At 41.9% G+C, this 13,429-nt stretch overlaps 1 protein-coding gene across 1 annotated transcript; it reads right to left on the bottom strand.

Moving 5' to 3' along the window:
* Nucleotides 1-427: 427 nt before the first annotated feature.
* On the bottom strand, nucleotides 428-12,810 carry PARP9 (poly(ADP-ribose) polymerase family member 9). Its single transcript, XM_056861414.1, has 10 exons — nucleotides 12,730-12,810; nucleotides 11,739-11,772; nucleotides 9,834-10,654; nucleotides 8,551-8,778; nucleotides 7,924-8,142; nucleotides 6,653-6,728; nucleotides 6,113-6,487; nucleotides 4,902-5,047; nucleotides 1,829-2,003; nucleotides 428-782 (listed from the first exon to the last, which is right to left on the bottom strand). The coding sequence occupies exons 1-10, from the start codon at nucleotides 12,751-12,753 to the stop codon at nucleotides 445-447; spliced, it is 2,436 nt and encodes an 811-aa protein (XP_056717392.1). The 5' UTR covers nucleotides 12,754-12,810; the 3' UTR covers nucleotides 428-444.
* Between the last annotated feature and the right edge of the window lie 619 nt (nucleotides 12,811-13,429).

Raw genomic sequence — 13,429 nt, 5'->3', positions numbered from 1 at the left:
TGCCAATTCCTCTTTTCTGCAGCAGATCTGCGATTCCCCACCCCAAGCTATTCCAGAGGGTCTTTCCCCCTCAGGAGCAGCATTTCAGGCTGCAGCAGGAAGGAGAGAGTTGTGCTTCCAAAGAGGAAAATCCAGCTGTATGTGGATATTTTAGGTTAGACCCAGGTCATTGTTAGGTGTTCTGCAATATAAAATACTGCACAAAATAAAATTTTCAGTGGGTTTGAAGTTGGTTTTTTAATATACGATTGTCAGTGCAATGCTGTTCTAAATAAAATTACATGGTTTTAAGCTTCCTTTGCTGAAGCAGCTTATTAAGCAATTAGGATAATATAAATCATCACATGACAAGATTTTTCACTGCATTGAAGGGCTGCCATCTCTAGATGTTGTCTAAATACACACACAAAGCACAGTGCCTACAATCTAATGAAGTTTGAGGTGTCATATTTTCTGGGCTGATGACTCCAAATCTGTCTTCTGCCCTGGATTCCAAATCAGGGAACAAGTCAACAAATACAGTGGCAGAGCCTGTTCCTTATTAAAAATGACAAAGATGTCAGGGTTATGAATATCATCAACTACACTGTCATAGAGTTTCATTCCACTTGCATTAATTAATGGTGGTACTACATAGCTTCGATTGCCCCTAGTGTATAAGCCTGTTACAACCTCTGCCTCAAATGCACAGATCAGGTGGTCCATTTCACACTTTTCCCTGGTATCTGCCACTAGGTTCTTGGGATTCTTGTTAAAGTAGATGCCAGCTCCATACTTTTGGTCTGGGGAAAAAAGCAGACTGTTGATGTAGGTTATGCTCTTGTCATGGCACCACTGCAAAACACGAGTGTTGGATACTTGATTCTGAATCATCTTTGACCTGCTTTCAATCATGCCTCAGGTACAATCCTGAAGGACAGGTAACATCTCAGATACAGTATTGGGTTACATCTTAAAAAGCCTTACTGAGAGTACAAAACATTTCAGCTTAGCAGGGAGGTCTGTCATTTCTATGGATTTCCCTGTCTAGCTGCAACCCTCCCCCAATGCTGAATCTCATACTGTTAGCAAGGGTTCCCCAACCTTCCGACATCTGCATTTCAGGTGGCATGAGAGCTGAAGGAGGTGGAAAAGAACTGTTCCACAAGTAGAACTTGTGACTTTTTAGATTCGCTCTACTGTTTGTTTACCTTATATATTGCAATCACTTTGACATTTAAAAATATAGAAGTAATCACGGGGGGCAATGCAGAAGCATAAAATCCACCTCTGTCTCTTGGGTCAGTTTGGAAATCGCAAGACTAATGAGTGGCATGTTGAGTTTCATTTCTCTTGCTTTTGGGGGAAAAGATCATGCGAATATACTGAATTTTATTTATTTATTTTTTCAAAGTTTTAGCCTGCCCTCAATTCCCAGCCAAACTGGGCTCAAGGAAGATAACACTCTCTAAAATCACATAAAAACCATAAAACATCAAAGTTAAAAACATGTTCTTAATCTAATACTGCTAATACTGCTGTTAAGAGTACAAATCAAGCTAAAATTGGGATAAAAAAATAACGAGGTCAGCAGCTCAAAACAACACTCCTGCCTCAGCAAGCCATCTTGTTCATCAATATAAATGGATATAACCTATTATTGTACTATTGGTATTCTTTATGTTCTGTCTTTAAAATACTTAAAATAGAAATCTTCAAATAATGTATCTGCATGGGCTGTCAAATTGTGAAAATAATTTTCTGCAGAATCTAGCTATTAATGGGGATATCTATTTAATCTACTGATATACTGCTGTTACCAAATAAGTACAAAGGTGCTTGGGCTTACCATGTGAAGATGAGTAGGTTGTCTGAAATCCAGTTTTGCAGACCAGACTGCAATATTGAGCTGGAACACGATGGTATAACCTATGGGTAACTGGCCTTCCACTATTTTTTCCTTCTATTTTTCTTTTAATCCTTTGGAAAGCAGATTCTAAAACAGGATTATATATTTTCTCTATCTGCAATAAACATTAACAATATATTTATTCTTTAGCTCGTTATGTGTAGTACAATATGTATCTAATTTTCAAAGTCAGAAGTATCCTAAAGACCATCCAATCCAACCCCTTGCACCATGCAGGATGACCTAAAGCATCCAGCCCATTATAGCTCCAGTGTGTATTAATGCATGCAAACTAGTCCGATTGGTTTTATTGGTTTTATAGTAAAAAATTAGCCATTTTGAGCTGGCCTCGGCCAGGAAAGAGCAGGTTATAAATCAAATAAATAAATCCCTGACAAATAATCATCCAGTCTCTGCTTAAACACCTCCAAGGAGGGAGAACCCACAACATCCCTGAGTGACCGATTCCACCACTGAACTGCCCTTAAGTTTTTCCTAATATCACGCCAATATCTCCCCACTCATAATTTAAACCCATTATTCTGAGTCCTGTCTTCCACTACCAACTGAAATAGTGCCCTACCCTCCTCTAAATGACAGCCCTTTAAATACTTTGAAAAAGAGTAATCATATCCTCCCCCAACCTCCTTTTCTCCAGGCTGAACATTCCCAATTGGCACAGCCTTTCTTCTTGGTCTTCAAACCCCTAATCACCCTTGTCACTCTCAGTACCCACTCTAAAATTTATACGTCCTTCCTATAAAAAGGCTTCCAGAACTGGCCACAATACTCCAAATGGGGTCTGACCAGTGCAGTATACAGTGGTACTGCCACATCTTACATCCTAGATGCTATGCGTCTGTTGATACACCCTATGATCGAAATTTGCCTTCTTGGCTGCTGCATCCCACTGGGTAGTCATACTCCATTTGCAACCCACCAAAACTAGACAGCTCTTTCTACAAAACTAAAAAAGCCCCAGGTTTGCAGAAAAATCTGAAATCTAAAAATAAGAACATCTTTAAAAAGGTAACAGAAGCAGTGACTGTAGTTTTAAGAAACAAATGCCCTCTGAGTGGCTGTTGCTTGGCAAACAAAACACTATTGCCAGCCTTGGTTTCTGTCAATAAAGGGGATGGAGCAGGGTCCTTTCCAGGGCTGCTTTGGCATTTGAGAAGACTCCTTGGGGCCAGGCCTGGCAGCAACCACTCCACTGGATGACTTGATACCATCTAACGTGCATTACTCATCCAGGCCCAGCTGATGGCTATTGTTCAACAGCAGCCACCCCATGAAAACCAGTGTGGCGCAGTGGTAAGACTAGGATCTGGGAGACCAGGTTTGAATCCCCACTCTGCCATGGAAGCTTGCTGGGCGACCTTGGGCCAGTCACACATCCTCAGCCTAACCTCTCACTCACAGGGTTGTTGTGAGGATAAGAAGGAGATGAGGTTGATTCAAGCTGCTTTAGGTCCCCATTGTGGAGAAAGGTGGCATGCAGGTGAAGTAAAGAAACACAGCTGAATACAGAGGGACAGATAAAAGGTAAGTTGGTAGGTGGATGGGAAGGAGAGAAGAAAGCAGGGAAAGGTGGTACAGGGGCTGCAAGGAGGAGGAAAAGAGGAACTAGTGCAGGAGGGAGGCTACATGCGAAAGTGAAGTGTCTCCAAGTCATTGTGGGCTCCTAACCATAGAACTGGACCCAGCAGCTGGCAACATGTAACTGGACCCAGCCTGGAGGCTGACACTGCATAACTTGGCCATAGGGAGATGGAAGGAGGGGAAGCTGAAGACGGGACTGGTAAAGGTAGGCTGGCTTGTGGATGGAAAGAGAGAAGGAAGCAGGGAAAAGATGAGGCCAGAAGTCTTCTTTTTTTTTTTTAAAGGAAAGGAATAATGGAGGTGGGGAAATGAGATGCCCCCTGCAAGTCTTTGCAGGTCCCCTGCTTGTGTTTAGTCTATTTTTTAGAATATTTGCCTATGTGAGTGTGTTTTAACACAACTGCAGAAAGACAAATTCCAATTGTGTTCTCTGCATGGAGTAGACTTGTAAAATTAAATTGGTAATAAATACTGTAGTTAGGATCGTGTTGCTGCTCAGGCCCAGATTTCTGCACAGCTTTTACCTGGATCTCCTACTAAAACTAGGGATTGCCTAGCACTGTATATGTTCAGATTTATGGCATAACGGTTTTGCGGTTAATTGCCCAGCTTGGTGGTAAAAGCAGAGTAATTAGCACATCTTGTTTTAAGATGTTAGAGCACGGTCGCTCACTCTAATTTATTATTTATTTGTTTTATCCAGCTTTTACCCTGCACCTTTTCCCGCAAGCAGGGCTCAGGGCGGCTTCCAACATTTAAAATATACAATATCAAAACAACCCAACATAATTTAAAACCTACTTATCAGACTAACATAATAAGACAGCGCCTTATATTACCTTGTCTCTTAGCATTCAATAGATAACGCTATCATAGGTGCCGTAAAATAGGGAGACAACCACCCACAGAGGGTTTGCAGGCCCAAAAACGGTAAGGGGAGAACTAAGGGAAAGGAAAAAAACAGGCAGGAAAAGGGAAAAGTGGGGAGGAACAAAGAAGACCAAAAAAGGAAAGGGGAAAAGGACAAGGTAAAAGTGACAAGGGAGGGAGGCCAGCTGACGGTCAAAAATGGTCATCATAGTGCAGAACTGTCCTGGACAAAGAGTTAGGCTGTACATAACAATAAAACATTAGAATCGTACAATACCATTGTGTACCCACAATATAACAGTTATAACAGTTAATCATGCTTAAGTTCACAGATCCCGGAGGATCTGTGTGTAGCATTCTGACCTTTAAGGGCAGCAGAAGCTTGAAATGAATGGGCTTAGACTGGAGTAACTCTCCTTAGGAAAGCACTGTAAGACCCTCTCTGCCTTCTAGGGAAAAAAACTGACTTTTGCCATCAAAATATGATGATTTTTGTCCCACAGTTCTTTCAGAATGACTTTGCTGTTGATTGCTTCTTTACCTTGAGAACACGGAGACCAGATTTTTCAAGCTGTTTTTCTTTGTTTTTGAATTCTTGGAGATACGACTCTATTGGAATGACTTGGTGACAGTATTTGCTTGCCATCTCTCTGCACCCTTCCTGATGAGGATCATTTCCCAAATGTCCTGGAGACAGGTAACAGGATAGGCTTACTAACAGTAAAAGCAAGACTTCCAGTTTGGACTGACCATACATTTAATTGGAGAGGGGTTCTACCAATCAATTTTATTTGCTTAATAAAGGGGAGAGCAATACCCTCTGAAAAAGAGAGGGTTGTTTGACTCTGGGGGTTACTGCACTTTGTATTCCCAACGACGTATTAAGAGTTTGAAAATGTTATAAAAAACATCGCTTTAAAAGGGTTTTTGGATACCATGGCTTATAAATGGTTGGAAGAGGTCTTCACAGCTAAAGGGGCCAAACAAAGTGCAAACAGTATTTTTTATAACGTTTTCAAACTCTTAATACATCGGTGGGAATACACAGAAAGTGCGAACAGTATTTTGTATAACATTTTCAAACTCTTAATACATCGCTGGGAATACAAGTGCGGTAACCCCCTCTGTTTAAGCCAAAAACATTAAGAAATTAATGGTAATGGACTAAGTTACGCAAAATTTTAGAACATCAATTTTAACCATTAAGGAACAGGAACAACCTCTTTCAACAAGTCCTGAAAAAGTGTTCAGTCATGATGGCATGAGAAACCATCAACATATGTCTTGATTTACACAAGTCAACTTATTTTTACAGACATCTGTGTTAACGTTCTTGAGATTCATTAATATATAATCTGCTATTGGTCATTTCGGAATTTACGACAGTTTACTATAGAACCTTTAACTGTTAGACAGTTCCTTTTCAGTTAGAGTTTGCTGGCCATTCAATCAGTAGGTGCTAAATGTTCTCCTGAACTAGTCCACCTGGTTAGATCCCATGATCCATGGATGCAAGAATTGTGGATCTTTCTCATGTTTGCTGGATCCAACCCATTGCATTGTTCCAGCATTCGGACAAGGGTTAGCCCAGTAGACAGCAGGGACTCAAGCCAAAGGCAACTCAAGGAGACACCAAGAGTCATGGAGGGGACAGTTGGGCTACAGTGTTTAAATCAGTCAAATTCTTCATCAGATTCTTGGCTTTCTGATGTACTCATATATGTCATAAATGGAGTGTGCAGTCCCACGTACCATCTGCCTTCAGGCACTCTTGGTCAGCTGTATTCTGGTCAGCTGTATTCTGTAGCATGAATTCAATGGCGAATGTTGCATCAATCACAGCTTGGGGGGAACCTTCGATCTCTAATGCTGACCCCTCTCTAGTCAAACTCTCCAATATGGTGATACCAAAATGCTGTTGCAGATGGGACAGTTCCACAGGCTGACTTTGGCTAAGGTTTAGATGGCTGTAATTTCTTATAACAATTTGGTTCGTGTCCTCAACCTGCATTATGTTCTTGAGCCACAGTTCCGCTTCCTCCAGGGCTTCATGACTGCGTCCAATGAGTTCTACAAATGGCCCATTTTTTTCAGAACTTGCATTGGCTTGAATGTCAGTCTGTATCTCTGGAAAAATAGTTGGTGCACATTTATTATTTTTAATCTCCAAGGGGGAAATGGTACATAAGAAACTTCATTTTCTGTAAATCTTCTTGCGGTGTGAAATATTTCGTATTAAAAATTTTACCATCAGGATCTCCATTAATTTTACCCATTCTGACTATTTCTTACCCATAGCATCCATACTGCAACAGTCAATTTTTTCTTCCAGCTTGTTTTTGATTGACATAATCTTGGTGCAGAAAGCCTTTAAAAACAGTGAAACAATCAATCAAGAACTGGTATAATATGGCAACTCTGGTATTTCTAACTAGTAACGTGTGTGTTTTAATACATCCGTTCCCAAGTTCAGGAATCAAAACAGGAAGCTGGGAAACAAAGCCCTTCCCTACATTGACTACACACTTTTTTTTTTTAATTAATCCCAATGTCTATTCCAAGTATCTTCTACAACGGGAACAGCATGCTTTCAAGTATTATGCAAACTATGCTATGTTGCATATGATAATTAGCAACATTTCAGTTTCATGTTTGTTTCAGTATTGTTCTTGGTGCTGAAAAAAAAATCTACATTTTTGCTGGAGAAAAGAAAACCTAGCAACATGTCTAGCAACATGCCAGCAAATCAAAAAAGGAAAAAATATGTGACAGCTTTATTGTCACGTAAAGCCCCTACATTTCACTGTAAAAGCTTCCTGGGGGATCAGAGTTCCTTTGTGCTGACCCTTTCCACAGCAATTAAGTTCTGTGCTGTTAGAGATTAAAGCTCAAAATGGTTGCACCAGCGTAGGGTCACACAGAGCTTAACAAATTCCCGGTGTTAAGTCACTGTGGCACCTAATATTTTAACACTGATTTTTATTGCAGTATCTCTTCCCTTGATGGAAGCTCTTTTATCATTTCACATCAGAATCTGCCCTGTTGTATGATATAAAAATAAAAGTAGATGATGTTCTTGACATTGCTTGTTTTTTATGTAAACTTTATACTATTCAGTTGTGGCAAATGAATTGATTTCATAACCAATTGCTTTCTATACTGGTTTCGATATTCAATTAAACAGAGCTTTATAAATGCAATAATAAAATTATAAGAAATCAGGGAGAGTTTAGGGTTAAAGGTTAGCTTTTAGTTGGGGTAATAGTAACAGGATTACCTCTACATTTATTTATTTGTTCCAGCACTTGTCATAGCATTAAAACCTTTACAAGAATCTGTCAAAAGATGTTAGGGTTAGGTTTTGTGGCAGCAGTTATTAGAAGATGTGTTTGTTAAAATACAAATGCCCAAAGGCTGAAAAATTAGTCTGCCTCTATGTTTTTGGACTAGTTCCTAGATCCACAGAAAACGTGATAGAGAATAAGAAACTGCTTGAAAGCAGTGCTCAGACAAGGCAGTTAACTTTTGCCCTTCCTATTTGCAGTTAACGGTGAATATCTTACCTCATAAGCATCATCATCTTCAGGTGGAATTACAATATTGACATCTGGCTTTTCCCCTGGATGTTCCTGTGCAAAGCATATTATTTGCTCTACCATAATATGTGCCACTTCATCCTTTGGTAAATGAAAATCTTCAATCCCAAGGGGAGGAAAAGAAATGGAGGAAAACTGCTGCTCTTGAGTCTTGAGAAGACTTTTAGAAACTGCTGCTTTTAGTTTCTGAGGACAAAATAGAGTTATATAGGCCTGGTTAGTAGTAGAAGGAGGAGGAGGAGGAGGAGGAGCATTTGATATGCCGACTTTCTCTACCACTTAAGGCAGAATCAAACCGGCTTACAATCGCCTTCCCTTCCCCTCCCCACAACAGACGCCCTGTGAGGTGGGTGAGGCTGAAAGAGCATGATCACCCAAGGTCACCCAGCTGGCTTCGTATGTAGAAGTGGGGAAACAAATCCAGTTCACCAGATTAGCCTCCGCCGCTCACGCGGAGGAGTGGGGAATCAAACCTGGTTCTCCAGATCAGACTCCACCGCTCCACTGGTCTTAACCACCACACCACCCTGACTCTAAACAAATAAATACATTCAATGGAAGTAAAATTGGAGAGGTAACAGAAAAGGACCTCACCTGCTGTGTGTTGCCCTCATGAGACGGCCATATTACATGGACCACAAACTCACAGGCAATGTTGTATCCTTTGGTGCATACCAGTTTGGGGCAATCTGCTGGAAGTTTCTTTAATTCAGCAAGAAATTGCTCCCGCAAAGGTGGACCTGCTTTTTCCAGAATTGCTCTTGAAATGGTTCCTTGTGAAAGATCATCTGGCACAATCACAGAGTTGATAATAATGGCAGTCTGGAAGAAAAGACTGTTAAGTCTGAAGCCATTTCAATTGATAGGGACATGTACCGTTTCTATGTAATGCATTCCTGAATCTACCGTGTTTTTATCCTGCCCTTCCTCCACGCAGCTCAGCATGGCAGATATATTTGGAGCAATTTAAGTGTGTTCATAGAATTTCATCCACAAGGCTATGTGGACATCGAGCCCAGTTAGTGACTGCATGGGTGGATGCAACCCAAGGGTTTGGTTATTTTCTCCAGCCTAATGCAGGTAGTAGCCCTGACTTGGATAGCCCAGGCTAACTTGATCTCATCAGACCTCAGAAGCTAAGCAGGGCTGACCCTGGCAAGTGTTTGGATGGGAGACCTCCAAGGAATATCAGGGTCATGACATGGAAGCAGGCACTGGCCAACCACCTCTGCATGTCTCTTGCCTTGAAAACCCCACCAGGGCTCTCCATAAATCAGATGTGACTTGACGGCACAAAAAATAAATACAGCTGTTCTTGGCAAAACAAGGCACCCATCCTATCCATCTAAAATATCATAAGCAAATTTACCTATGAACCATGTTGGAAAAAAGCGGTGCAAATCCAGCTTTCATTTGGGGGACGTTCCTCCAGCCTAAGGAGCCTTCCTTGATTTTTAGTTGCTCTGCCATTGGCGGAAGGCTGCATATGCTGGAGGAAGGCTTCGAATTTTTCCTCAAGTGGAGCAGCAGAATCCCCACCAGTGTGGATTTGCTCAAGAAAAAACATCGTTTTAACAAACTGTCTTATGCACACATCACAGTAAAGCAGAAGTATTTTTGGAGCAAGGGGAGAACAGGATACAGATTGCAGGGCTCCACCGATCTTTAAGGAAGATCTGCTGCTATCTACCATACTAAACTGCTCATCTAGCACCTGTGAACACTTAGACCAAGTAACTGAGGGGAAATTAGTCTGCACTCCAAACCTCATGACTGCATCAAAAACAGTAGATTGGGGAATCAACCTTCAGCTTCAGATTCTTGTAGTTCACATACTTGCAGCCTGTCAAGTTATCTGTAAGCCCGTGGAGACTTACTTGCTGATTTTCTATATTCCCTTTCTTGATCTGTAGGCAGAGATTGTTCACCGTGATGGAATCTGATGCTCCCCTCACTACCACGAGCTCATTACCACCAAGCAGCTCTTCACAAGCCCTTTTCATGATTTCAACCGTGGCCTCATCAGTGGTCACAAGGTGGATTTCTTGCAAGTAGCCAAATAACGGGGCTAGCTGAATAAAATTCTTTATAGTCTGGACAACCACTTGAGTGCATAAGTCCAGCGGGAAGTTGAAGAATCCTGAGCTCAGTGCAGGAATGGCCACAGACTTGATATGGTTTTCTGGCGCATTAACATATTTCAGAATATTTATAAGGGCTGTTTCAAGTTTGAGGCAACATTGCTCCCGTTGGTCTTTGGACCACCTTGGGCTTACTATATGGATTACTTGCTTGCAAGGGAGTCGTCCTCCACTAGTGACTGCAATCTGGCCAGCACGGAGAGGTCCGTTCTTCTCAATGAAACTCTTGCACTGCTCTTCAATTTCTGGCCCGCCGGCTTTCAGAAGGGCAAATGCAAGGCCTCCAAAATGATACAGTTTTTCATTGGCTGGATTTACCAAAGCGTCGGCTTCGTGCCTGGTCAGGTCATCGAACAAGACCGAAACTTCAATTCCTTCTTTCAAGTTCTTCCTATAAACTTCAGTGGGGTTCCTTTTACTTTTAAGGATAGTTATGCAACCAAACTTCTTTTGAAGCAGACTGCATAGGTAGTTCTCTCTTCTCTTAAGAATCGCATAAAGGTCGTTGCTGATGGGGACTGTTAAGATTTCTTCATCCATAGACATGCCATTTTCTACTGGATACAAAAAAGCAAACATTTTTGGAGTTTTCCGAAAACAACACAAATATTTCTTTCTGCTCACTTATAGTTTTTCATGTTTTCTTTCTCAATGGATTCAGAAAATATAGAAAAATTATTGGCCAGTAAATCATAATCACATAAACCAGGGGTGGGAAACCTTTTTTCCGCCAAGGGCCATTTGGATATTTATAACATCATATCAACTTAAAAATTATCCGACCAAGCCCCAAGCAGGCAGCTGTCCCAGATGACGCCCCCCTACGAGGGCAAGCAGGCAGGCATCCAACTAGTGGTGCACTTGCCCACCTGGTGGCACAGGATGGTCTGTTGCACCAGCCAGGCGTAGCCGTCCAGCCACAAGCCAGAGTTGCTCCTGCTCCACATGGTCGGGGCCGGATTCTACAGCCGGCTCCTGCTACCTCCGCCTGCAGGGATGAAATGAGGACACACCGTGCATTCTGACCCTGCCTCCTTTAACCCCTCCATTGTTGCCACTTCCACCCCCAGCCCTCTTGTAGTACAGAGGGAATGTGTTTCTGGGTGGGAAAGGGGTAACACAGTTTCTTGGGCGGTCCTAGCAGCTCCATAGCTAACAACTCTTCTGCAAGGGAGAAAAACGTTCTCAGCAAAACGAACTCACATCCGCCTTGAACAGAGGCTGTTCCGGTCCGCGGGAGGGGGCGGATTGCCAGTCTTAGATCCTTCTGAGCTAGAGATCTGCCAGGACCCACAAAGGGCCAGACCAAATGATTTTGCGGGCCTTAAATGCCCCCCCGAGCCTGACGTTCCCCACCCCTGACATAAACAAATGTAATACCAACTGCATTTGTTACTCTATTTATTTATAGTGGAAACTCAGCTAACAGCCCAAACCTAAAAGTTGCAGAGCTGGTAAATAATTGTGTTGGCCAGGGTATTATGTCACCCACATCTGCAATACATCACACACGTGAACCGATACCTTTGCCAGTACTATCTCAGCACACAAGCCCACAAAAAAAGAGATCTGTGGATATTATATGTACAAGTCTGTTCAAATTGCTAATATGCAGCAAAAGGCATAAAGAGAATTATCTACCTGTATTCTTTTCAGTTGTCTCAGAACTGGAAGCCTGGGGAAACAAAACAAAAATATAATCAGAGACCCTCTACTGTTTATCGATGGGGGTTACCGCACTTTGTATTCCCAGCAATGTATTAAGAGTTTGAAAATGTTATAAAAAACATCGCTTTAAAAGGGTTTTTGGATGCCACGGCTTATAAATGGTTGGAAGACGTCTTCACAGCGAAAGGGGCCAAACAAAGTGCGAACAGTATTTTTTATAACATTTTCAAACTCTTAATACATCGCTGGGAATACAAGTGCGGTAACCCCCAGCGTTTGTGCATTTTACACCCCGTTCAAAACCCCTTGCTCCAACAAGTCCCCCAGGGGGTGAAAGCACACACCATCAGTTCAACAGTCAATCTTCTGAGACAATTTTCCACTTGATCCCAACAGCAAAGAGAATCCAGACCTCCTCCATGCAGACATGAGTAGGACTCAAATAATGCAGTCCTAAACAGAGTTATATTTGTCAAAGTCTACTGAAGTCAATGGGCTCAGAGAAGTGTAGAACTTTGCAGAAGATTGCAATGAAAGATTCCTATTTTTCCTTTCATATTTTGACTTTCAAAACGTCTTTTCTTTCACGTCTTGACTTTGGGAAGTGACTAGCCGTGCTAACTTTTAACTTTCTGTATCACTGCTCAGTATAAATCAGCTTAAAGTCTTATTACGGTATCCCCCTGTCTCACATGTGACTAAATGCTTTTTGGGGAACTGTAGCTCAAGCTTGTGAGCGGGAAACAACTGCTTTATGGCCATTGTCCTTACTGCTAAGCAGAAGGGTTCACAATGTTAACAACTCCAGTTGGCCATTAACAAGGAAGGACTTCTTGCACAATCTGAAATTGAGCGCTTGTTGGATTACTGGACTTGGAGTTGACTGATATTCCGCATTGACTCAAAGTTATTGACGTATAGGTTCCGAAATCTCTGCATTTTTTTTTACTATTTTACTATTTACCATCAGTTTCATCATGTTCCCCATCTTGAGTCTTCTCTTCTTCCTCCCCTTCTAGATGTGATTCCTTCTCTTCTCCATTTCAGTAGCAACTGCTTCCCCCAGAACCTCCCCTGTTAGAATCCTCTGGTCCAGTTGCTAAGGAGACTTATAGTGACACTGTCAAGCTGCTTCCTGGATCACAATGTGTATGTGTGTGTGTGTGTGTGCTGTCAAGTCACAGCTGGCTTATGGCAACCCCATAGGGTTTTCAAGGCAAGAGATATTCAGAGATGGTTTGCCATTGCCTGCCTCTGCGTGAGCTGAGAGAGTTCCGAGAGAACTGTGACTGGCCCAAGGTCACCCAGCAGGCTTCATATGGAAGAGTGGGGAATCAAACCCAGCTCTCCAGATTAGTCTGCCGCTATTAACTACTACACTATGCTGGTCTTCATCACAATGCGGGCTGGATCGCAAAAACCCTTTTAAAGCGATGTTTTTTTACATTTTTCAAACTCTTAATACATCGCTGGGAATACAAAGTGCGTATTCCCACCGATGCGTTAAGAGTTTGAAAACGTTATAAAAAATACTGTTCACGCTTTGTTTGGCCCCTTTAGCTGTGAAGACCTCTTCCAACCATTTATAAGCTGTGGCATCCCAAAAACCCCTTTAAAGAGATGTTTTTCATAACATTTTTCAAACTCTTAATACATCGCTGGGA

Source organism: Euleptes europaea, chromosome 15, assembly GCF_029931775.1.
Source record: "Euleptes europaea isolate rEulEur1 chromosome 15, rEulEur1.hap1, whole genome shotgun sequence".
NCBI classification, from domain to species: Eukaryota; Metazoa; Chordata; class Lepidosauria; order Squamata; family Sphaerodactylidae; genus Euleptes; species Euleptes europaea.
This window is presented reverse-complemented; position numbering and strand designations above follow the sequence as displayed.